The sequence below is a fragment of the Jaculus jaculus genome, chromosome 19, assembly GCF_020740685.1.
Source record: "Jaculus jaculus isolate mJacJac1 chromosome 19, mJacJac1.mat.Y.cur, whole genome shotgun sequence".
NCBI classification, from domain to species: domain Eukaryota; kingdom Metazoa; phylum Chordata; class Mammalia; order Rodentia; family Dipodidae; genus Jaculus; species Jaculus jaculus.
This window is the reverse complement of record NC_059120.1, coordinates 40,246,945-40,274,380: the sequence shown is the minus strand read 5'-3', so window position 1 is coordinate 40,274,380 and position 27,436 is coordinate 40,246,945. Positions and strand designations below refer to the sequence as shown.

Here is a 27,436-nt window from a genome sequence, read left to right as displayed (position 1 = left end):
CTCTTTGTCCCTCTATCTGCCTCTTTCTCTCTCTGTCACTCTCAAATAAATAAATAAAAATCTTTAAAAAAAAAAAAAGTAAATAAATAAATAAATAAAAAATAAAGCAACAACAAAAACCTGGACTGTAGTATATCACTTTCCCAGAAGTGCCAAAAAAATAGAAGATAAAATGAAGGGCAAGTGAGATGACTCAATGGGTAAGATCACTTACCAGTAAGCATGAGGACCTGAGCTCAATCCCCAGTACCCACATAAAAAGCCAAGTATGGCCACACATGCTCATAACCCTAGTCCTGGATGGGAGGCAGGGAGAGAATTGCTGTGGCTTGCTGGTCAGCCAGCCTGACTGAAAATGGCAGCTCCACATTCAGTGTCAAGGAAATAATGTGGAAGAGTAATAGAGGACACCTGATGTTCTACTCTAGCCATGGGGCATGCACATCTGCACCCACATGTACACACTATGTATACACACACCACACAAACACACAAATAGAAAAATAATACCTAAGCAAAAATAACAACAACAAAAAAAAAATAGCCTGGCATAGTGGTACATGCCTTTAATCCCAGCACTTGGGAGGCAGAGGTAGGAAGATCGGTGTGAGTTCAAAGCCACCTTGAGACTACATACTGGATTCCAGGTCAGCCTAGGCTAGAGTGAAACCTTACTTCAAAAAAACCAAAATAAATAAATAAAAATAAAATTAATTAAAAATTACCAAAGGGGCTGGAGAGATGGCTCAGCAGTTAAAAGTGCTTGCCAGCAAAACCTAATGATCCATTTGATTCCCCAGTACCCACATAAAGCTGGATACACAAAGTGATGCATGCAACTGGCGTTTATTTGGGGCAGCTAGAGACCCTGGTGTACCCATTCTCTCTCTCTCTGCTTGCAAATAAATAAATACAAAATACTTAAAAAATGTACAAAAGGACTTGAATATTTGTCTCTTCAAAGAAGATAAGAAAATGGAAGAAGCAATTCTGCATGCAGTTCAATGGGAGAGAGAGAAATCACCAGTGAAGATACTCAACAGTGGACACTGCAAGCCTTATATTTGGCCAACCAGGCCAAATGAGTCAACGGGTGCAATAGTGGCACATCTGTCATGGTGAAAACCAACTTCCCTCTAGTTGGACTGGAGGCCAATTCCATGGGAGGGAATACATCCCTGATACTGAAAACTTAAAACAGAGGTAGTCATGAGCCCTAGAGGTATAATGTCTGCTGCTGTCTGGCTAAATGTATATACTATGCTTATCAAACTGCCCAGTAAGCACTTCTCTTAATGTTCATACCCTTATATTAATGCTACTCTCACTTTTGGTACAGAATCTTCTCTTTTCAGATGGCAGTGACCTTGGGATGACTCAGAAGGCATCACGGCGCTGGAAAGAAGTGACAGGAGAGCTCAGTACTGCAATATCTCTATCACACCTTCCAAGGCTCAGGGTCTATTACGGAAGAGGTGGCAGAAAGAATGTAAGAGCCAAAGGAAGGGTAGGACTCCTTACACTGTGCTCCCTCAAGACACAAAATGGCCTGGATATCCATGACCTCACAGTACCTGACGCAAGACCATCATAATAGGAGGAAAAGATGATGATATCAAAATAAAAGAAAGACTGATTAGAGAGGGCAAGGATATGACGGAGAGTGGAGTTTCAAAGGGGAAAGTGGGGGAAGGGAGGACATTACCATGGGATATTGTTTATAATCATGGAAGTTGTTAATAAAAAAAATAAAAATAAACAAAAAGGAAAGGAGACATCAGATTAAGATCTCTCTTTAAAAAATGAAAAGAAAATGGCCAATAATCTCATTAAAATATGTTCAAATCATTGATAATTAGGGAAAAGCAACTCAAAATCACAAGATTTTTTTTTTCACATCCACTTACAATAACAGACAATAACTAGTGTTAGGCACATGTGCAAAGCAATTAGAACCCTCAAACATTGCTGGTGAGAATATAAGATAATGTAGCCACTTCGGAAAACAGTACCACAAAAAATTAAATATAAAATTACCATGCTGGGGGTCACTGGAGAGATGGCTTAGTGGTTAAGGTGCTTGCCTATGAAGGCTAAGGACTCAGGTTCAATTCCCCAGTACCCACATAAGCCAGATACACAAAGTAGCACAAGTGTCTGGAGTTTGTTTGCACTGGCTAGAGGCCCTAGCACCCCTATTATCTGCCCCCCGACTTCTCTGTCTCAAATAAATAAATAAAAATAAATTTTTAAAAATGACCATGCTGGGGAGATGGCTCAGCAGTTACAGGCACTTCCTTACAGAGCCTGCTGGTCCAGGTTCTGTTCCCTAGCATCCATGTAAAACCAGACACAGTGCTCATACACTCACACACACATAATCCATCAATTCAACCCTAGATATTTAGCAATGAAAGTGAATGTATATGCTCACAGGAAAACTTGTACATAAATGTTCATAGCAGCATTATTAATATAAATCAAAAAGTGGAACCAAGCCAGGTGTGGTGGCTCATGTCTTTAATTCCAGCACTTGAGAGGCAGAGGTAGGAGGATTGCTGTAAGTTCCAGGCCACCCTGAGACTCCATAGTGAATTCTAGGTCAGCCCAGCCTAGAGTGAGACCTTACCTCAAAAAAATAAATAAAGGGCTGGAGAGATGGCGTAGCGGTTAAGCACTTGCCTGTGAGGCCTAAGGACCCTGGTTCAAGGCTCAATTCCCCAGGACCCATGTTAGCCAGATGCACAAGGGGGTGCACGTGTCTGGAGTTCGTTTGCAGTGGCTGGAGGCCCTGGCGAGCCCATTCTCTCTTTCTCTGTCATTCTCAAATAAATAAATAAATAAATAAAATTTTAAAAATAAATAAATAAATAAATAAATAAACTAGAACCAACTAAAATGACCATTAAGAGTTCCACACAGTAGCAAGGGATTCAGCCGTATAAAATAAATACTGATAAGGGCTGGAGAGATGACTTAGTCGCTAAGTGCTTGCCTGTGAAGCCTAAGGACATCAGTTCAAGACTCAATTCCCCAGGGCCCACATTAGCCAGGTGCACAAGGGGGTGCACGCTTCTGGAGTTCATTTGCAGTGGCTGGAGGCCCTGGCGTGCCCATTGTCTCTCTCTCTCTCTCTCTGCCTCGTTCTCCCTCTGTCTGTTGCTTTCAAGTAAATATATAAAAATAAAAAAATAAAATAAGTACTGATAAAAAATTACTGATACATTGCTCTAAGTGAAACTAGTCAAACATAAAAGACACTTATTATATGTGTCCATTAATATGAAAAGGACAGAATAGGTAAGCTTATGGAGATGAAGCAAATTGGTGGGTGCCAGGGAATGGGAGTAGGAGGAATGAGCATGTCTATTAACAGCACATGATTTGTTTCTGGGTTGATGAGTATATTCTAAAAATAGACAGTGGTAATAATTTTACAATCTTGTGACTATCAAAAACTACTCAGCTGTGTACTTGGAGTGAATTTTATAGTACATGAATCATCTCAATAAAAAAGAATGAAACTGCCAGGCATGATGGTACATGCCTTTAATTCTAGCACTCAAAAGGCAGAAGTAGGAGAATTGCTCTAAGTTCAAGGCCACCCTGAGACTATGGTGAGAATTCCAGGTCAGCCTGGGCTAGAGCAAGACCCTATCTCAAAAGAAAAAAGAAAAAAGAAAAAGAAAAGAAACTACGTGATGGTAATTAATAAAGGACCTGGGACACTAAAACGAGTAAAACAAGATGCTGTGGGTGTTTAGAATATAGGAAACAATTTCTACTGAAACTTGAACAACTGACTATTCCTGTAGCAGCTGAAAGATGTAGGATCTTTTCCTTGTTCAGTGGCTTGGAAAGAAAGGATTGTTGAACCAAAGCCACAACTAGGTAAGAAGAACACGTCAAAGGCCATGAAACTGAGCTGCTCGAATGTTTTTGCTATGCTGCTACCATAGTTAGTACACGCAGAAATTCATTTACTAGAACCAAAAAAACCCATATAAACAATCAATATTAATGAAATACCTCAAAGCAAATTCAGAGCCTGAAGAGATTTATATCTACCTTCTCTATTGTACTTCTAATAGTTTCCAGCTTTAACAGATTGTACAGCCTGGACCCACAGCCATTTTTGTTGTAGTTCTGTGGAAAGTTGCCAAAAAGTATTTCCTGCTTAAGCAGTTTTGTGCTTTGTCATCTCACTGTTAAGACTCACATAACTTTTGAAAAATTTGCATAACTGTGTATTAACAAAAGAAAATGCAAATATATGTTTATTGAAATGACCTTCTTCATTTGGTAAATAGGTTATCACAAGCCACAGCTGATGTTTCAGAAGACATGCCCTAAAACCCTTCTGTCTGCTGCTTCCAGCTGAGAGTAGGGAAAAAGAGACCTTAATGAGAGACAGAGACTGTACATATTTCATCACTTGTAAAATCCTGGCAAAATAGCCACACATTCCACAGCTTTGCTAGTTCATATGACAGCAATAGTATTTAAGTGGGATATTGTTCAAGTTTTTGTAACTTGAAGCTTCTCAAAAACTTCTTAATAATTATCCTGTTGTGAATACCCTGCTTAATGTGTCTCTTTATGAGCAATCAAAGTTTATAGTACTACTATATTTAGCTGGATATATATGTACATATACAATGTGTATGTATATACACATAATTACACCCACATATTTTGGGGCTTTTTTTCCAAGGTAGAGTCTCCCTCTAGCTCAGGCTAACCCTGAACTCACCCTGTAACTCCAGGCTGGCCTCAAACTCATGGCAATGCTCCTACTTCAGCCTCCTGAGTCCTGGGACTAAAGGTGTGCACCACCATGCCTGTTTAAGTGGATATTTTGATAAAATTTAATTTTCAAATACTTTGATATTTAGTTGAGAAGAGCTAAGTAAATTTATACCCATTAACAAACAAAATATTAAAACTTTAGCTGGGTGTGGTGGCATACACCAACACTCAGGAGGCAGAGGTAGGATTGCTGTGAGTTCAAGACCAGCTAGGACTACAGAGTGAGTTCCAGGTCAGCCTGAGCTAGAGTGACACGCTATCTTGGCGGGGGGGGGGGGGTTCTTTGAGATTCCATTCCTCCCCAGTCAGAATGGCTATCATTAAGAAAACAAATAACGGGGCTGGAGAAATGGCTTAGCGATTAAGGTGTTTGCCTGCAAAGCCAAAGGATCCCGGTTTGATTCTCCAGGACACAGACAGACAGACACACATATGTACAGAGAGATATATAGATGTATATATGTGTTTGTGTCTCAAATAGATAATTTTTTAAAAAATATATTATTTTTTAAATATTTTTGTTTATTTTTATTTATTTGAGAGTGACAGACAGAGAAAGAAAGAGGCAGAGAGAGAGAGAGAATGGGTGCACCAAGGCAAACAAACTCCAGATGTATGCGCCACCTTGTGCATCTGGCTTATGTGGGTACTGGGGAACATGAGTTCTGGGGAATCAAACCTGGGTCCTTAGGCTTTGCAGGCAAGTACCTTACCCACTAAGCCATTTCTCCAGCCCTCATCACAACATTTAAAAAATAATTTTTTAGGACTGGAGAGATGGCTTAACAGTTAAGCGCTTGCCTGTGAAGCCCAAGGACCCAGGTTTGATTCCCCAGAACTCATGTAAGCCAGATGCACAAGGTGGCACATGTGTCTGGAGATCATTTGCAGTGACTAGATGCCTTGATATGCCCATTCCCTTTTTCTCTCTATCTGGGCCCTTCCTCTCTCAAAATAAACAAAATAAATATAGTTGTATAACTATAACCATCACAAGTTCCCACATGCATATTCACAGTCAGTGCCTACTCCCATCTTCAATCTAGGAAACCAATGATCTGTTCTCGATGTCATAGGTTTAGCTGTTTATTTTTTTTTTAATTTCATATAAGTAGAGTCATACAACACATAGTCTTTTATCACTACCTTTCCCCACTTGATCTAAAGTATTTGAAGTACATCCACATTTTGCATATGCTAATAGCTTGTGGCTTTTTTTTTATTCCTAAATAGTGTTCTCTTATACTGTCTCATTACAATTTATTCACTCGTTATTGGGACACGGGTATAGGCACTGCTAGGAACTGTCCTGATTTTAAAGTTAAACTGTTGCTTAGGTATTAAATATTTTAATACTCAGATTGAATCTGCTTTTGAAAATATGTCATTTCTTTTTTGAGGGATAGTGTCTCATTCTAACCCAGGCTGACCTAGAACTCATGATAATGACCTTACCTTCCCAGTGTGCTGGAATTAAATATTAGCCACCATGCCCTTCCAAAGTCTCTTTTTGTGTGTTTAAACATGTACATACACATACTGCAAAATGATTCAAAGAGAAACTAAAAAGACTCAATAGGGGCTGGAGAGATGGCTCAAAGGTTAAAGGTGCTTATTTACAAAGCCAGACAGCCTGGATTAAATTCCCCTATGCCCATGTAACACCAGATGCACACAAAGTGGCACATGTATCTGGAATCCATTTGCAGCAGCTACAGGCCCTAGCATGCCCAAGTTATGTCTCTTTCTATCTCTCTCTCTCAAATATATAAATACTTTATAAAAAAGACAATAGGGCTGGAGAGATGGCTTAGTGGTTAAGGGCTTGCCTGTGATGCCTAAGGACCCCGGTTCGAGGCTCGGTTCCCCAGGTCCCACGTTAGCCAGATGCACAAGGGGGCGCACGCGTCTGGAGTTCGTTTGCAGAGGCTGGAAGCCCTGGCGGGCCCATTCTCTCTCTCTCCCTCTATCTGTCTTTCTCTCTGTGTCTGTCTCTCTCAAATAAAATTTTAAAAAAAGATAAAAAAAAAAATAGAAACATAAAATGATACATATGGATTGGAAGACTCAATATTGTTAAGATCACAATTTTTCCCATATTGATATATAAATTTCTTTCAAAATCTAATCAAGTTTGCTTATAGAAATTGATATGCTCATTCAAAAATTTATGTAAAAATGCAAGGACCTAGTAATAAGGACAACATTGCAGAGTTTACCCTACCCTGCATCAATATACTTTGAAGCTATAATAATGAATATAGTATACTATTGGCATAAGCTAGAATCCTAAGTCAGTAGAAGGTGAGCTGGAGAGATGGCTCAGCAGTTAAGGCATTTGCCTAAGTCAGTAGAAGTCAATATATAGTCCTGAAATTAACTAACAATTAAAATCAGTTAAACCACAGGTTCCCTCACTCATTCCTTTCTTTTCTCTTCCTTCCTCCTTCCTTCCTTCCTTCCTTTCTCTCCCTTCTTTCCCCCCTTCCTTCCTTCCTTCCTTCCTTCCTTCCTTCCTTCCTTCCTTCCTTCCTTCCTTCCTTCCTTCCTCCCTCCCTCCCTCCCTCCCTTCCTTCCTTCCTTCCTTCTTTCCTTTCTTCCTTTTTCTCACTCTAGCCCAGGCTGACCTGCAATTCACTATGTAGTCTCAGGCTCACAGTGATTTTCCTACCTCTGCTAAACCACATGTTCCTAAGGCAATTCAATGGAGAAGTAGTACTCTTTCCAACAAATGGTGTTGGGAAAACTGGTTATCTATGCAAAAATAAAGGAATAAACTAAACACTATACCTATGTGCTCCTAACAGCAGTTTTGCAAATCAAAGCATATTATCATAATTATTATTACTGAGAATACAATTTTCATGAGATGGATTCAGAAGCAAAAAACAAGTCACCAATTATAAGGAATAAGTAGGTTTATATTTTGTTATTTTCAGTGAAAATAAATGAAAATTTTATATGTCTTAGTGATATGCTTAAATAGTTCTGATTGGGCTGCAGAGATGGCTTAATAGTTAAGGTGCATGCCTATGAAGTCTATGGTCCCAGGTTTGATTCCCCAATACCCACATAAGCCAGATGCACAAGGTGGTACATGTATCTGGAGTTCGTTATTAATAGCTAGAGGCCCTGGTGCGCCCACTCTCTATATGCCTCCGTCTTTCTCTCTCTCTCTCTCTCCTAATTTTGGTTTTTTGAGGGAGGGTCTTGCTTTAGCCCAGGCTGACCTGGAATTCACTATGGAGTCTCAGGGTGGCCTCGAATTCACGGCGATCTTCCTACCTCGGCCTCCGAGTGCTGGGATTAAAGGTGTGCGCCACCATGCCTGGCCTCTCTTTCTTTTAAATAAATAAATAAGTTTTGATTGGCAACTGCTATCCTCATGTGAAGAACAGATTGTCAACTCACAGTGGATAATAACTAATAACAAGTTACTTTTGTGATGCTTCCTACGTGCCAGACTCTCTTTTAATGACTTCTCTTCATTTTCATCACAACTCTATGATGTAGAATATTATCTTCACCTTACACAAGAGGATACTCATCAGGCATGATGGCACAAGCCTGTAATCCCAGCACTTAGAAGGCAGTGGCAAGAGCAGGAGTTTGAGAACAGCCTCAGCTACAAAGTGAGTTCAAGGCCAGCTTGGCCTACATGAAACTTTGTCTCAAAACATACTTGGGCAAGCACACACAACTCACATGGAAACACAAGCGCAGAGACATTAAATAATTCACCCAATGTCATATAGCTAGGAGATAATAGAGCCAGATATCTGAAGTTTGATTGCAGAATCCATGCTGTTAACTACTTTGCAGCAAGAAAGAGAGGAGGATTTCATTTAAAAGCATTTATACAGCTTGAGAAATGATTCAGTGGTTAAAGGCACATGCTTACAAAACCTGGCCTGGGTTTGATTCCCCAATACCCATGTAAAAGCCAGATGTACAAGGTGGTGTGTGTATCTGGAGTGCATCTGCAGTGGCAAGAGGCACTGGTATGCTTATACTCATTCTCTATGTCAAGTAAATAAATAAAAATATTTAAGATAAAATAAAAGTATTTACAGACTTGTGTTTCCAGTAATGGGAAACTGGAAAATTCAGATCAACCTTCCCAGACAACTAGAGAAACTGAACAAAATATTTTAAAAATCCAACTGAATACACAAGGATTAATAAAATATAAAGAACTACCAGGCTACAGTCCAAAGACTGTGGAGGATTTTTCAATTCTGGATGCGATGAGATCAGCCTTAATGTCAATTCCATTAAGCCAGAGGTGGGAGGTGGTGATGCTTGTCAGTTAGAAACAGTCCTAACAACCCCACAGGTTGGATGAAGACTCTGAATAGCTATATCCTAGGGATAAAGGTGAACCAGGAGAAAACCCCAACTTTCGCTGTCTGGTGTTTCAGGTCATGTAGGCAGCTCAGAAGATATACATCACTGAATAGAAACATAATCACAGTGATCCTGGCTTGCTAGTGCTTTTACGACAAAATTCTATGTGGAGGAAGAGAATATTACCCAAAGTTTACCTAATTTTACAACTTTCCAAGCAAAGCATCTGGCACATAGTCAAAGAAAACGAAGTATATTAAAAAAAAAAAATCATGGGCTGGAGAGATGGCTTAGTGGTTAAGAGCTTGCCTGTGAAGCCTAAGGATCCTGGTTTGAGGCTCAATTCCCCAGGACCCCGTTAGCCAGATGCACAAGGGGGCGCACTGGAGTTCCTTTGCAGTGGCTGGAGACCCTGACACACCCATTCTCTCTCTCTTTCTCTCTCTCTCTCTCTTTCCCTGTCAAATAAATAAAAAAATTTAAAAATCATGATGTAATGAAAAAAATACGTAATAAGATGGGCTTGGTGGTTAATGCCTGTAATCCCAGAATTACAGAGGCAAGAGGATTAGGGTTTCAAGGTCATCCTTGACTACATAGTGAGTTTGGGGCTTCTGCCTCCAGAAAAACAATTCATGTAACAAAGACAAATACACAGATGTTATAGATATTGGGATTTTAAGAAGGAAAAAAACCTTTCAGGTATGGGGAAATAGCTCAGTGGGTCAAGTGCTTTCCTATAGCATGAGTACCTGAGTTTGATCCCCAGACACCCCCTCACCCCCCCCCCAACGTTTCCCCCCTCCTCACACACAAAGCCTGGCTCAGGTGTTTCATGTTTGTAATCCCAGTGCTGGAGAGGCAGAGACAAGAGGATTTCTGAGGCTAGCTAGCCAGGCAATCTAACCAACTCGGTGAGCTCCAGGCCATCAAGAGAGCCTATCTCAAAAGTGGTGCACAGCTGAAGAAGTGGCACCCAAATTTGTCTTCTGACCTCCAGACACACAGGCACACATGTGTATGTGTACACACACACACAAACAAGCAATATTTTCAACTCAACTGTATAAAAATACTTTTTTTTATTTTTTATAAAAATGCTTTTGTATGTATTGAAATTATGCTTAGACAGACAATTTTAGGCTTAACTGGATATATTGGAAAGAAAGCAGACCAAATTTTATTTATTTATTTATTTATTTTTTCCAAATTTTAAATTAAATACCTACATGAGAAGGTATAAGAAATTTAAAAAACAAAACAAGAAAGAAACTCAAAGTTAAAAGAAGGAACTTGGTTAGGGACGTGGCTCAGTAGGCAGAGTACTTGCCCAGCTCACAAGAACTAAATTCCATTCCCAGCACCATATAAACAGGGTGGGGTGGTACATGCCTGTAATTTCTGCATTCAGGAAGTGAAGGCAGGATGATTAGAAGTTCAAGTTCATTTCTAGCTACATACTGAGTTTGAGGCCTGCCTAAGAACTTTTTTCAAAAAATTCCAAACAAACATGCAAACAAAAACAAAAAGCCCTAAGCAGAAATGAATGAAACAGAAAACACAATGTATTCACAAAGTCATAGCTTGTTTCTTTACAAAATTAGTAAGATTGATCCCTGGGAATCTGATCAAAGAAAAAATGCTGATGTTACAAATTTAAAAATGGATATTTTAACTGATCATGCAAACAAAAGGATTTTAAACCATGCCTGCTAAAATTTTCTTAATAGTTACAAAAATTTTTTAAAATTGTCTTTATAAATCAAGTATGGTTGTGTTCACCTGTAACTCCAACACTTGGAAGGTAGAGGCAGGAGGATTAAGAGTTAAAGGTCATCCTCAATGCAAGGCCAGTTTGGGATACATGAGATCCTGTTTTCAAACAAACAAAAATGTATTATAATTACAAAGTAATTCATAATTTGTAAATTTATAATTATTAAACTGAATAAATGAAATTCAGGGGATGGGAGGATTTCTTAGTGATTAAAGGCACTTGTTTGCAAAGCCTGCTGGGCCAGGTTTAATTCCCAAACCTCTCATAAACTGAACACAAAAACTGATGCACGCATCTGGTATGTGTTTGCAGCAGCATGAAGTCCTGGTATGCGCATACATATACACACACTCACACACTGAAATTGATAGCTCACAGGGTCACATAAAGGAAACTCCAGACTAGGGGCTAGGGAAATGGTTCAGTGGTTAAAAGAGCTTGTTTGCAAACTGACCATGCCAATTTTGATCCTTCTCAGCACCCATGTAAAGCCAAATGCAAAGTGGTGCATGCATCTGTAATTCCAATGTGTCTGTACTAATGGTGAAGGAGAAATAGGAATAAGTTCTCTTTTTATAGGCAAGCAGACAGGAACAGAAGCCCAAAGAGAACAGGGAGATGCTACCTTACCTGCCCTGGCAGGACTAGAACCCCCATCTATTCCCCAACAGGAACTTCTTGCTTCGTCCTTAGCTCAGCACACCTGGGTGGGCTGGCCCCTCCTGAGTAAACCTCTTGAGTCCACAAACCAATCAAGTCTCTCCTTACACACCTGAGTCTGATAACAAGCCTCACCCTAATTGGATGCTTGATCTGTATCATGGAGCCTGACCACATCTGTTAGCTCTCCCTTCTTCCTGTGGCTTCGCCGATCACCAAAGTGTAAGTCTATCTCCCCCAGCCCGGCTGGGAAGAGAGGGGTGTATGCTTCCTTCTGCCTAGGCGTTTTCCTGCTTGCCTTCCACATGTGTCTTGTTTTGGGGTGCTTTCTCACTTTGCTTCACGTATGGCCTTTGACCTCTTAGTCCTCTCTGGTCTTTCATGCCCAGGGCATCTTAGGGTTTGCATGCTTTGCCTCCCTGCTCTGTGACAGGAGCTCTCTCTCTCAGGCCCCGCTCTCCCTTTCCAGCCAGGCATGTGGAGGAATTCTTTTCTGGCTTGAGTCTTTTAGCTAGCATCCTCCCTGGATCTTCATTCCTACTACAATAAACTTCATAACTCATAATTTGCCCTTTTCAGAATCTGTTTTATCAATTGTTTGCTAAAATTGGACAAGGATTCAAATGTTGGGGCTGACAAGCCCGCCCTGAACCCAAAAGTCCTGCACCAATGGAAGACGGAATCAGAAGAATTTGGAAGCTCATGGGCCAGCGGGAGTTGGCAATGGGAAAACAAAGAGATCCTGTCTCAAAGAAGGTGGGAGGGAAGGACAGACAACTTGCGGTTGTCCTCTGGCCTACACATGTACACACAGCCACACACAAATACACACAAAAAATAAATTTGGGGGGCTGGAGAAACGGCTTAGTGGTTAAGGCACTTGCCTGAAAAACCTAAGGACTTTGATTCCTCAGTACTCACATAAGTCAGATGCACAAAGTGGCGCATGTCTCCAGAGTTTGTTTGTAGTGGCTAGAGGCCTTGGCCCACCCATTTTCTCTCTCTCTCTCTATCTATCTATCTGCCTTTCTCTCTTTCTTAACTGAAAATAAATTAATTAAATATTTAAAAAGATAAATGATTTTTAAATCCAGAATTAGATGACTTTACCAGCAAATTCTACTAATAATTTGAAGCAGAAATAGTTATATTTTTAATAATATTTATTTATTTATGAGAAAGAGAGAGAGAGAAAGTAAGAGAATGGGCATGCCAGGGTCTCCAGCCACTGTAAAGAAACTCCAGATGTGTGTGCCATTTTGTGCATCTGGCTTATGTAGGTTCTGGGGAACTGAACCTGGATCCTTGGGCTTCATATACAAGTGCCCTAACCACTAAACCATCTCTCCAGCCCAGAAATAGTTACAATTTTATATTAATTATTTCACAGATTAAAAAGAGACTACTCTTAGCTGGGCATGATGGTGCACACCTTTAATCCCAGCACTTGGGAGACAGAGGTAGGAGAATTGCTGTGAATTCGAGGCCACCCTGAGACTATATAGTGAATTCCATATCAGCTTGGACTAGAATGAGACCCCACCTCGAGAAACCAAAAAAGAAAAGACTACTCTTTGAGTCATTTATAAATTCATCAAAAAAGGAAAGTTACAGAATAAAAATTTAAAGGAGGATGTGAGCATAATTAATGTTAAAATGGTGGTTACTTCTAGGTAGGAGACAGGCTATGACTGGGCAAGAGCACTTGGGTGAGTTTTTAGGGGTTGACAATATTTTTTTCTTTATTTATTTGAAAAAAGGAGAGAGAGAAAGAGAGAGAGAGAGGGAGAAAATAGGTATGCATCTGGCTCATGTGGGTAGTGGGGAATCGAACTGAAGTCCTTTGGCTTTGCAGTCAAGCACCTTAACCACTAAGCCATCTCTCTGCCCAACAATATTTTATTTTCTAACCTTAGTGTTAGTTTCCCAGTATGTTTCTGGGCTGGAAAGATGGCTTAGCGGTTAAGATGTTTTCCTGCCAAGCCTAAGGGCCCAGGTTTGATTCCCCAATACCCATAATGCACATGGTGGAACATGCATCTGGAGTTTGTTTGCAGTGGCTAGAAGCCCTGGTGCACCCATTCTCTTTCTCTCTCTATGTATCTGCCTCTCTATCTTTCTCAAGTAAATAAATATTAAAAAATAAAAAATGCATATTTCTGTTTTTCACACTTTATTACATGTAAAATTTTCATTTGTAATAAAATATAAGGCAAATGTGGTGGTGCATGCCTTTAATCCCAACACTCAGGAGGCAGAAGTAGGAGGATCACTGTGAGTTTGAGGCCACCCTGAGACTACATAGTGAATTCCAGGTCAGCATGGGATAGAGCAAGACCCTTCCTCAAAAAACCCAACATACATTAATTAATTACATTAAATATAAATTTATGGAGTTAGTGTCATTCAATGGGATAATGGTATAAATATTTGGTGACTCATTCTTGTATTTCAGGTTTTTTCTTCTTCCTTTTGCAATGCAGGGATCAAACCCAGTGACTCACATACTGGGAAAACACTACCAAGAGCTTTAAACATTAGTCATTTTTCTCTTTTCCTTTCTCCCTCTCCTTGTTTCTCTCTCTTTTGACAAGATCTCACTGTGCAGCAAGCTGACCTCATAATCTTGCTTTTCTTGCTTCAGTCTCTCCAGTGCTGGGGTTGCAGCCATGTGTCACCGTGTTCAACTTCAATAACTTACTTCACTAGATCTTTACTTAGTCTAAAACGTTTTTACAACTTCTTTATTTTCTTTTAGTGATTAATGTCTTTAGTGTCTACTAGCTTCCAACTTCTATTAGTACATATTGTACTGGAATTGATAGCTATACTTTCATATTATGGTAAGGGTAACTTTTCTTAAATAGTATATAGTTTTCTCACATTATGGGGTACTGTTATAAAACCCAGACTTGGACTTGGGGTGTAGGTGTTTGAGTGATAGCCTATAAAGACTGGCAAGTAATCTGTATGACAGCAAGTATACAATATAATGAGGAATGAAGCAGGTGCTTTACCTGGGTCTAAATAAACATCAACTAAGCAGTCTTTCTAGGAGTTTCTCCATCTGTTTCCTATCATTGATTATTTATTTTCAGTTTTTGTCTACTCAGCCCTAGTTTAAAACCCAGACATCTGCTTAGAAAACCTTTTACAATAATAGGAAATTTGATTTAGTGATCTGAAATATAAATGATCTTTTATTGAGACCAAGTTATTTGATCATTTGTTTTCTCCATCATAAAAGAACAAGCCAGGTATGGTAGAATATGCCTTTAATCCCAACACTTGGGAGGCAGAGATAGGAGTGAGTTCAAGGCCACCCTGAGACAACATAGTGAATTCCAGGTCAGCCTAAGCTAGAGTGAGACCCTACCTCAAAATAAACCCAAAATAAAATAAATAGATAAATAAAAATAGGCAGGTGTGGTGGAGCATGTCTCTAATCCCAGCACTTGCAAGGTAGAGGTAGGAGGATTGCTGTGAGTTCAAAGCCAGCCTGAAACTACACAGTAAATTCCAAGTCAGCCTGGGCTAGAGAGAGACCCTACCTTGAAAAACCAATAAAATAAAATAAAATAAAATAAATAGATAAGAAAAAAAAATAAATAAAAGAACAGCTAAGTGGGGCTAGGGGTGTGTAGGTAAGTGATAGTGATTACCTCCCATGTGCAAAGCTCTTGGTTCAATTTTGACTATGTAGGGCTAAGTGACCACAATTCCGTTTTTATTTTATTTTTTAATCTTTTAAAAATAATTTATTTGAATGCAAGGGAGAGAGAATGAGAATAGGTATACCAGGACCTCTTGCCACTACAAATTAACACCAGACACATGTGCAACCCTGTCTGGCTTTACGTGGACTTTGGTGAACTGAACATAGGCCAGAAGGCTTTGCAGGCAAGCGCCTTTAACTGCTGAGCCGTCTCCCCAGCCCTCAGGTTTTATTTTGATAGCAATTATAGAGCCCATAGTGAATTAACTGTTCCTAACCATATTTTAAATGCTTTTTAATATCCCCTTTAAGGTGAATAGCAAATAAAGCAAACTAAAACAATTCCAGCCCAAACTATGAGAAACCAATCTTGTCTTCTCACTTATCAATTTGATAAACTTAAATAGAAGTATTTTTATCATAACTTTTCTTACTTTTGGAACATGAGGATTAAATTCCACAGCTCTGTGAATTGCTTCTACAGCATTAATTTCTGCTGTGCTTAACCCTCTCCTGGAGGCTGTTTCTGGAGAAAATCTATAAGAAAAAACACAGATGAAAAAATGAACATACCAGAAATTGTGAATTTAGATTACAGAATAGCCCCCTGCATCAAAGAAGTTTCTGGCAACAGCTATAGAAACACAAGACAAGATAACTAATAGAAATTAAAGTCTGGCTGGAGATATGGCTTAGCAGTTAAGGTGCTTGCCTGCAAAGCCAAAGGACCCAGGTGTGATTCCCTAGTACCCACGTAAAGCTGAATGAATATTATGACACACACATCTGGAGTTTGTTTGCAGTGGCTAGAGGCTCTGGCACAACCATTCTCTATCTGCCCCTTTCTTTCTTTTTCTCCCTCTCTCTCAAATAAATAAGTATTTTTTAAAACCTATTTTAAAAAATTAAAGTCAAGGGCTGGAGAGATGGTTTAATGGCTAAGTGGTTTGCCTGTAAAGTCAAAGGATACAGGTTCAACTCTCCAGAACCCATGTAAAGCCAGATGCACATTATTGCACACACATCTATGGAGTATGCTTACAGTGGCTAGAGGCCCTGGGGCATCCATTCTTTCTATTTGCCTCTCTTGAAAGAAACATAGAAAGAGAGAGAGAGAGAGAAAGGGAGGGAGGGAAAAAGGAAGGAAAGGAGGGAGGAAAATTGAGCTGGGCATGGTAGTGCATGTCTTTAATCCCAGTACTCGGGAGGCAGAAGTAGGAGGATCACCATGAGTTTGAGACCACCCTGAGATTACATAGTGAATTCCAGGTCAGCCTGAGTTAGAGTGAATAAAAAAATAAAAAGAAAAAAGAAAAGAAGGAAAAAATATGTATTTTTTGTTGTTGTTTTTGTTTGCTTGTTTTTCAAGGTAGGGTCTCACTCTAGCTCAGGCTGACCTGGAATTCACTATGTAGTCTCAGGGTGGTCTTGAATTCACAAGAAAAAAGGATTTAAAAAATTTTTTTGTTTATTTTTTTTATTTATTTGAGAGCAACAGATTATAGATAGAGACCGAGAGAGAAAGTATAAGTGTGCCAGGGCTTCCAGACACTGCAACGAACTCCAGATGTGGTGTGCCCTTGTGCATCTGGCTAACATGGGTCCTGGGGAATTGAGCCTCGAACCAGGGCTTCACAAGCAAGTGTTTAACTGCTAAACCATCTCTCCAGCCCGAGAAAAAATATTTTTAAAAAATGAAAGTTAACTGAGCTGATAAACTCCTCTATGTAGACCAGCTGACAGAAAGCTGGAAGAAGCAATTCTGTATGCAATTCAATGGGAAAGAGAGAAATCCCTAGTGAAGATACTCAATAGTGGACACTACAAGCCTTATATTTTGCCAGCCAGGCTAAATGAGCCAACCTGTACAATACTGGCATGTCTGTCATGGTGAAAACCAACTGCCCTCTAATTGGACTGAAGGCCCACTCCATGGGAGGGAATACATACCTGATACTGAAAATCTACAACAGGGGTAGTCATGAGCCCTAGGGGTGTAACGTTTGCTGCTGTCTGGCTAAATGTATATACTATGCTCATCAAACTGCCCAGTAAGCACTTCTCTTGATGTTCATACCTATAGATTAATGCTACTCTCACTTTTGGTTCAGATCCTTCTCTTTTCAGATGGCAGTGACCTTGGGATGACTTAGAAGGCATCATGGTGAGTGACAGGAGTACTCAGTACTGCAATATCTCTATCACACTTTCCAAGGCTCAGGGTCCATTGTGGAAGAGGTGGCGGAAAGAATGTAAGAGCCAAAGAAAGGGAGGACACCTTACAACGTGCTCCTCCAGGCACAAAATGGCCTGGATATCCATGACCTCACAGTGACTGACACTACCTTCACAAGACCATCATAATAGGAGGAAATGATGATGACATCAAAATAAAAGAGACACTGATTGAGAGGAGGAAGGGATATGACGGAGAATGGAGTTTCAAAGGGAAAAGTGGAGGGAGGGCATTACCATGGGATATTGTTTATAATATAGAAATTGTTAATAAAAAGTAAGAATAAGTAAATAAAATGGGAAAATGAAAGTTAAGCTGGGCATGGTGGTGCATGCTTTTAACCCCAGCACTTGGGAGGCAGAAATAGGAGGGTTGCCGTGAATTTGAGGCCACCCTGGGACAACATAGTGAATTCCAGGTCAGCTTGGGCTAGAGTAAGCCCCTACCTCAAAAAAAGTGAGGATATCTAGAGAATCTCATTAAACAGATGCATATTTTTATCAACGTTTTAGCTGAGAAGTAGACTGGGAATATTTTGTACTAATTTATATCAAGATGTAGTAATCTAAGGAGATAGAAAATGGGCATCATTTGGTTGGTCTTTGACTTTTCCTTTCTTCTTCTTCTTCTTTTTTTTTTTTTGAGATAGTGTCACATCGATGCACCTAGCCAGTTTGTGAATATCTTACCTGTCAAATACAAATGATTCACTAAAGAGAGTAAAAGGTATAAGAATAACTCACTTACAAAGACAAGATGAATCCTATTTCCATACAACATGCACCTTATCATTATTAGCATAGGTACCATTAACTCCACCTCCCAAATGCTAGGATTATGAAGACCCCACATCTAGCTCTCTGTGCGTATTTCCTGGATGTTGCTTTAGACACTTAACACATATAATCCTCACACAACCACCTACAATATTATTCTCAAGATAATTAATTTGCCCAAAGTCCTATAGTTAGTACTTAACAGAATGTAAGTCCCAGTGTACTTAGCTCTACAAACCACCCTCTGCCCATCAGACACAATAAGAAGCCTCAAAGCCCCAGAAGATCAAAGATTATTTAGAAGGAAGGCAAAAGAGCCTTATTGAAAAGTCAGTGAAGGAAAAAAAAAAACATAGTAAGAGTTTAACAGTCTTTCAGAATTATTGTCGTTTCACAACTACTTACTTATCGGACACAGTCCTCGTTTTCAACAGTGCTGCTGTATAACAGATTGCTGCTGACTTGGGGAGGCTTATATCTGCAATAATAATTTTCAATTCAGTTAAGAATTAAATGTGCCTTAAGATACTGTTTTATTAGAATAATCAATATAAATTCAACAAATATAATATGATGGTAGAAGCATCTGGACACATAGTGGAAACCTGAGTTTGAATTTAGATCATAATGTTATTAAGCTATGTGTCCTTGGGCTAGGAACAACTTTCCTGATCTCATTTTTCTCCTTCTCAAAGTAGAGAAGGGTATGTTCTGATAGAGATTAAAGTATGTCTATGAAAGCAATCTGCACAATAAATGTGATTACAGTATGACTATTCAGAGGAAAAAACACAGTTTAATTAGAACTGTTTATTTTTTTATTCAATTTTTTTTTATTTTAGAGAGACAGAGAGAGAGAATTGGCACCTCAACCACTGCAATTGCACACCAGATGCTTGTGCCACCTAGTGGGAGTGTGCAAACTTGCACTTGCCTCACCTTTGTGTGGCTGGCTTACGTGGGATCTGGAGAGATCTTGAACCTGGATCCTTTGGCTCAGTAGGCAAGCGCCTTAACCACCAAGCAATCTCTCCAGCCCAATTAGAACTATTTAAAAACTACATATTTATACATGAAGATTAGAAAAATTAAAACTTCACTGCTATTATATTCAGATTCATATTTTTCCTTCATTTGCACATATCTATATCTAGATAGATAGATAGATAGATAGATAGATAGATAGATAGATAGATAGATATTTGTTTTTTAGGTAGTGTCTCGCTGTACCCCAGGCTGATCTGGAACTCACTCAGTAGTCCCAGGCTGGCCTCAAATTCACAGTGATTCTCCTACATCTGCCTCCTGAGTGCTGGGATTAAAGGTGTATACCACCACACCCGGCTCATTTTGTATTTTCTACATTTGCTTAAATGACTTAATTTTTTTGTTGTTTTTACTATTTGTCATCTTTGAATGAGTATGTGTGTATGAGAGTGTGGGCACACACATGCCATAATGCATGTATATAAGTCACAGGACAACTCCAATTTTGGTCCTTGCCTTCAACGTTGTTTGAGGCAGGGTCTCTTGTTCACCATTGCCAACAGCAATAAACTTCCAGGATTTTTTTTTTTTTCCTGTCCCTATCATGCCATAGGAGGGCTGGGATTACAGATACTGGACGTTATATCTGACTTTTGTGGGTTCTGGGGATCTGCACTTAGGCTGTCATGTTTGCACATCAAGTACTTTACTACTGAGCCATTTCTGCAGCCTCTTAAATGACATTTATGAAATGCAAAAATTAATCTGAGACTGTAAAAAAAATAAATCCTCTTTTAAAAGAATGCCTGAAATAGTGCTGTTAGAAGAGTAAGACTGAAGAACTCTTTGGATATTTTCAATTCCAGACTCACATTAGCAAATGGAGAATAGAGGAAGTGAATTTGCTTTTAATGACTTGAGAATTGTACAATGATTAAAAACTGAGACTCATGACAACTTGAAACACAGAAGCATACCAAATTTAGTAGGCCCGATTTGCCTAATTTTCTTTTTTTTCTTTTCAAGGTAGGGTATCATTTTAGCCCAGGATGACCTGGCATTCACTCTGTAGTCTCAGGCTGGCCTTGAACTCACAATGGCACTCCTACCTCTGCCTCTGAGTGCTGGGATTAAAGGCACGTGCCACCACACCTGACTCTTAATTTTATTTTTAATGAGACAAGTCCTATTCTAACTTTTTGTTTGCTTGGTTGGCTTTATGAGTGAGTGTGAGAGAGAACTGGCATGCCAGGGCCTCCAGCAATCACATTCCAGATGTGTGGGCCCCTTGTGCACATGTGCGAGCTCGTGTGCTTGTGTCACCTTTGCGTCTGGCTTCCATGGAATCTGGAGAGTTGAACCTGGGTCCTTAGGCTTCACAGGCAAGTGCCTTAACCGCTAAGCCATCTCTCCAGCCTCTTGTTCTAGCTTTTTATACTCAGTCCCTAGGCTTATTCAGCACAAATATAAGCAAGCCATGAATCCAGAAAATTACATATGAAAGGAATTTCTCCATGAGGCTACACTATTCTGATGCACAGCGTAAGAATTCCAGATGCTTAAAAGAAATAAACTTCCCTTTCCAAATATAACACATTTCAAACTTTCCATGTCATGGGGATTATCACGCTAATGGGTAGAAACCTATGACAAGGCAAATGTGAGTAAGTGACTTTTATGTATTCTCTTTATAATGAAAGACATGACCAGAAAAAATTGTACTTGCTGGGAAGTTTTTGGCTGAGAGTTAAAGGTTGGTGCCTTACTCTTGAATGAGAAGAAAATACATGTCTTTAAAATTCTTCCCAACTCTATTTGTTATTGTCATTGTCATAGTAATAAATTGAATTGCTGTTATGAGAAAAGGAGGAAACAAAGAAATGGAATACCTGAATTGACGTTCAGGCTTGCTACTTACGGGCTGGGAGACATTACCCAATATTTAATCTTCTTAAACTTCAGCTTCCTAATTTAGTAGTTGGAAGAAGTAAAAATACTTATCCTACCACCTCACATATTTATTGTAAGAATCAGATACAATTATAAATTACTCTGTAATTAAAAAACATTATAAAACTGTTATTCTGAATTACTTTAATGAGGACTATTATATAACTTCTAGTAGCCTTCCTTGATAGTCCAAAATAAATGAGGCGTTCTACTATATACACGGTACTTATATTTTTCCAGTGACCTCATCTCATATGCTGTCTTCAGTGCAACCATTGTTCAGTGCTCTATCTAGTCCACTGAACTGTAGCACCATGTTTTCACATTCACTGTATGTTTCAAGTGCCTCTCTCATCTTAGGCACTCAATAAAGAAAGAAAAAAGCCTTTACAGAAGAAAAGCTTCTCCTTGCAGACGTTTGCTACCAGAAGTCCAGATAAAGAAGATAGTTAATAAGACCGTGTACCTATATGCTAAATATTGAATGGTAAGAATGAAAAGAGAAAATTAAAAATATACTAAAAATTGAAAAGAAACCACTATAACCCTGCTACCAACTAAGACAAATAAAATGTACCATCGCAGCTGGGTGTGGTGGCACGCACCTTTAATCCCAGCACTCAGGAGGCAGTGGTAGGAGCATCACCGTGAGTTTGAGGACACCCTCAGACTACATAGTGAATTCCAGGTCAGTCTGGGCTAGAGTGAGATCCTACCTTGGAAAACAAAAACAAAACAAAAACAAACTTACCATCGTATTTTGCTAGGACTGCCTGAACATCTGCATAGGCCTGTAATTCCAGAAGTGACTCTAAAAGATTCTCATGGATGTTCAGCATAGTAAGAGGAGGAAATTCTTTCATCAACTATACACAGTAATAGGAGAAAAATAAAATCATAATAAATCATAAGACTTATTAATTATAACTCAAGTTTTTGCTTCTTTGCAATTTTTATGGATACCTAAACCTCAAGAAATGTATGCATATTTTTTAAAATCCTATGATAGAAACCACCAATTCAGAAACAATGATTCTGTATTAAAATAACTGGCAACTGGAATTAGATATTTAGTTTCTGGAGGAATAAAAATAATAGTCCAGTTATAAAATTTACTTACATCTCTCATTATTTTCACTGCTTCTCTTATTCTTCCTAATTTTCTTGCACACATTGCCAATCTTCTTTTAATATATACCAGCACATTGGTATCTCTCCCTATTTAGAAAAACAAAAAGTGACACAAGTATCACTTTTGTATTATGGGTATATTCTTTCATTAAAATATTATATATTAATTTTGAAAATTTTATTATTCATTAATTTTATTTGCTTACCCTGGAAGACTCACTTAAAACTAAATTATTTTAGAATGTAAGAATATTAGCCAGGTGTGGTGACATTTACCTTTAATCTGAGCACTAAGGAGACTAAGAAAGTAGAATTGACCTGAATTTGAGGCCAAACAAAAGAATATTAATGATTGCTAAATTTAGGCAATCAATACTGAATGACAGCCTTTTTACTTTTGTCTCTAATAGTAATTTTGTTTGTTTTAAGGTAGGATCTCATTCTAATCCAGGCTGACCTAGAACTCACTCTTGGCCTGGAACTCACAGTAATCTTCCTACCTCTGCCTTCCAAGTACTGGGATTAAAGGTGTACCACCACACCCAGCTTCTAATAGCAATCTTAATACAGTCTATTAAGTAATTTATATGACTGATGAGTTTAATAGCAACAGAAAACACATATTTTTATACACACACACATTAAGATATAACATTTACCTACCTTAAGTTTCTGCTTAAACAGGTTTATTTTTTTTTTATTTTTTATTTTTTTAAGTTTCATTTCAACCTAGGGTCTCACTCTGTAGTCCCAGGCTGGCCTCAAACTCACAGGGATTCTCCTACCTCTGCCTCCCAAGTACTGGGATTAAAGACATGCATCACCATGCCTGGCTGTCTTTAATTTTAGTATTCTCTTTTGTTTTACTAAGAAACTCAAAGTGTGCAAAACAAAACTATTTTTAGAGAGGGCTAACAAAACCTCTATATCAGCCATGTTTGATGTTACACAAGGACAAGTGGCAAGGCTTTTTTATTTTTTTTAACAGATGTTGTTCAGTTAGTTCCAGGCTGTAAAAGAACTTCTTCTCACAATATGTAATAGCATGCCTTAGTCAAACATGCAGTAAACACTACTATTTAACTCAGAAAGAAAACATCCAAATTTTCATTTCACAAACAAAAGATTTAGAACTTAACTGCTAAGTAATAATGCATTATGTAAACATATGTCAATTTGTTGTCTACTTTCTGCCAACATCATGAAACTAAAATACCCCTCGCCACAAAACCAGCAAGAAGCAGCAGCATGACTGATTCTAATTGTTTCACAAAAATGTCTAAATTAGGGTTGGGGAGATGGCTCAGCAGTTAAAGGCACTTGCTTGTAAAGCCTGATTTCCCAGTACCCATGTAAAGCCAGATACACAAAATGGCACATGTGCCTGGAGTTTGTTTGTAGTGGCAAGAGGCCCTCTCTGGTGCACCCATACTCTCAATTTCATATATATATTGTTTTTCAAGGTAGGGTCTTATGCTAGTCCAGGTTGACCTGGAATTCACTATGTAGTCTCAGGGTGGCCTCGAACTCACAGCGATTCTCCTGCCTCTGCCTTCCTAGTGCTAGGATTAAAGGCATGCATCACCACATCTGGCTTAAAAAATATTTTTGAACATGTCTAAATCAGAACCAGAAGAGTACCTCTAAAAGAAGACTTCGGTTCCTATGGCTCCTCTGAGCCCCAAGCCCACTGGGGTTAAATCAACCAAAGAACCAATGTCACAAATAAAGCTGGACTCTGCTAAAAATCAGATGGTGTGATAGGAGCCATTTCCAAGGGAATCGCAAGTTCAAGAACAACTTGGCCTATATGGCAAGATCCCATCTGAAAGAAGGAGGGGGGAGGTAGAGGGAAGGGAAGAGAAAGAAGGGAGGAAGAAAGAAGAAAAGAAAGGAGCCACTCCTCCCATTCCCCCTTCGTGAGGAGTCTGTGTTCTCTGTTTCCTTTCCTTTTACATTTTTGTTTTTGTTTTTTTCAAGGTAGTGTCTCGCTCTAACCCAGGCTGACCTGGAATTCACTATGTAGTCTCAAAGTGGACTTGAATTCATGGCAATTCTCCTACCTCTACCTCCAGAATGCTAGGATTAAAAGCGTGCACCACCACACCCAGTTTATTTATTTATTTATTTATTTATTTATTTATTTATTTTTGAGGTAGGGGCTCACTCTAGCCCATGCTGACCTAGTACTCATTCTGTAGTCTCAGGTTGGCCTCGAACTCACAGTGATCCTCCTACCTCTGCCTCCTGTGTGCTGGGATTAAAGGTATATACCACCTTGCCTGGCTACTTTTACTTTTAAACAAACCTTGCTCTTTAAAAAGTATATAGAAGGATCTTCTCAATATTAGCCATCACTAGAAGGTTCTCCTGATTCCTAAATTTGAAAAAATGTTGTTGGCCCACCCAAGAGTACTCAGTTTGCCTTTTGCAATCCAGGCAACTGGGTGTAGTCTTTCACCTCTTATAGCCTGGGTGCACCAGAGAACCTTCAGCTGACCCTTTTATCGCTAGTTAGCTCTGCTTACCTCAGGGCCTGCAGCCTGATCTATATCTCTGCGGAACTCTGCTCATCTGAGAGCCTTTGATCCACCTGTAGCTCTGGTGAGCTTGGTGTGCTGAAAGGCTTTTTGCCCTTTTTATAGAGCTAGTGAAAAGAAAACATGGAAAGTACTGCGGTTTGAGTCTGGTGTCCCAAACATTAATTTAGCAGAAAGAAATGACACTGTAACCCTACATCAACTTTATCCATTTTGACCAATGCAAGCCCTCACTGTGAAAGAATAAAGGCTAAAAGTTTAAAAATAAAGGATAAAGATGAGTTAAAAAATAAATTAATAAACAAAATAAAAGTGAATTAAAATTGATTAATTGGGCCAGGTGTGGTGGTACACACCTTTAATCCCAGCATTCAGGAGGTAGGAGGATCACTGTGAGTTCGAGACCAATCTGAGAATAGAAGGTGAGTTCTAGGTCAGCCTGGGCCACAGTGAGACCCTACTTCAAAAAAAAAAAAAAAAAAAAGATTAACTAATTCAATTTAAAGAAACAAATTCAATTAATAATACACTCCCAGATGTGTATGCTGCAATACAAAAACACAAGTAAGGGCTGGAGGGATGGCTTAGAGGTTAAGGAGTTTGCCTGCAAAGCCAAAGGACCCTGGTTCAATTCTCCAGGACCTACATTAGCCAGATGCACAATGGGCTGCAGGTGTCTGGAGTTTGTTTGCAGTGGCTGGAGGCCCTGTGTACCCATTTTCTCTTTCTCTGTCAAATATCTATCTTTCTCTCTCTCTCTCTCTCCCTCTTTCTCTGTCAAATAAGTAAAAGTATTTAAAAAAAAAAACAAATAAAATGAAAAACTAAGGCAACATAGCTCCTCCAAGATTAATCCAAGCTGAGCATGGTGGCACATGCCTTATATCCAAGCACTGGGGAGGCCGAGGTAGGAGGATTTCCATGACTATGAGGCCAGCCTGAGCTACAGAGTAAGTTACAGGTCAACCTGGGCTAGAGTGAGACTACAAAAAAAATTCTTCATCTAGGGCCTCCACTGAGATTAAATTTGAAGAAATATCAGAAGTGGAATTCAAGAAAGCAACTTTACATGCTGAGCCAACTCCCCAACACAAATAAAATCCAAAAGAATGATTATTAAGTATAGTCGAGGAACCCTAGCCAGGCATGGTGGCTCACGCCTTTAGTCCCAGCACTTGGGAGGCAGAGGTAGAAGGATCACTGTGAGTTCAAAGCCAGCCTGAGACTACGTAGTGAATTCCAGGTCACCCTAGGCTAGAGTGACACCCTATCTTAAAAAAAAAAAAAGAAAGAAACCTAAAAATAAGATCCTGAACAAATCTCATGAGAATAGAACCAGTTGATTGAAATTAAGAAGGAGTGGCTAGAGAGATGGCTCAGCAATTAAAGGCACTTGCTTGAAATAAGGCAGGAAATAAAAGATATAAAAGAGAAATTCAATAGATACTGAAGAAAATCCAAACTAAAATACTGAAAATGAAAAGTCAAATAAAAAAAGCTCTGGGGAAAGTCTCACCAGTAGAATGAATCAAGGAGAGGATAGAGTATCTACGTTGGAAGAAAAGGTAAAAGAATTGTAACACTCCAACATGGACAAAGATGGATTACTAAGAAAATATGAGCAGAATTTTTAATATATTTAGGACATTATGGAAAGATCAGATTTTTGAATCATGGGTGGGCTGGAGAGATGGCTTAGCATTTGTGGCACTTGCCTGCAAAGCCAAAGGACCCAGTTCGATTCCCCAGGACCCACGTAAGCCAGGTGCACAAGGTAGTACATGCATCTGGAGTTTGTCTGCAGCAGCTGGAGACCATGGCATCCTATTCTCTCTCTCTCTCTCTCTCAAATGTGTGTGTGTGTAAATACATATGCATATACATATGTATATATAATATTTTTTAAAAAGAATCATGGGCATAAAAGAAGGTGAAAAGGTACATCCCAAGGCTACAGAAAATACTTTCAACAAAATTATAGCAGCTTTCCCTAAACTAGGGAAAGAAATACCAATACAGATAGATATAGGAGGCATTTAGAATAGCAAACAGACAGAACCAGAAAGGAACTTTCCTTTATCATATCATAATTAAACCACTAAATATACAGAACCAAGAAGTATATTGAAAGTAGGAAGACAGAAACACCAAATCAAATATAAAGTAGGTCCACCAGAATAGCAGCAGATGTCGCAAAAGAAACTTTAAACACTAGGAGCACTTGGAATGATGTATTTCAAGTTCAGAAGGCAACTACCAACCAAGACTACTATACCCAGAAAAACTACCCATTATAATTGAAGGAGAAAAGAAACATGTCCATGACACTAACAAGCTTTGGAATTGGGCAGATGGCTCAGTGGGAAAAAGTGCTTGCCACAGAAGCATGAAGGCCTGGAAGGGCTTGATTCACCCTGAGTTTGATTCCTCAGCACCCAGATAAACAGCCAGATGTGACCAGCTGCACTTGTTACCCCAGTTACAGCGAGCAGAAAATCACTGGAACTT

At 39.1% G+C, this 27,436-nt stretch overlaps 1 protein-coding gene across 1 annotated transcript in view; it reads right to left on the bottom strand.

Moving 5' to 3' along the window:
• Positions 1 to 27,436, bottom strand: part of St7l (suppression of tumorigenicity 7 like) — a 102,720-nt gene that overhangs the window by 37,887 nt on the left and 37,397 nt on the right. Inside the window, exons 8-11 of the mRNA XM_004658984.3 lie at positions 22,378 to 22,475; positions 22,009 to 22,123; positions 18,726 to 18,798; positions 15,743 to 15,845 (exon numbers count right to left, since the gene is read on the bottom strand). Of these exons, the coding sequence (XP_004659041.2) occupies positions 15,743 to 15,845; positions 18,726 to 18,798; positions 22,009 to 22,123; positions 22,378 to 22,475 (389 nt within the window). The remainder of the gene's footprint in view (positions 1 to 15,742; positions 15,846 to 18,725; positions 18,799 to 22,008; positions 22,124 to 22,377; positions 22,476 to 27,436) is intronic.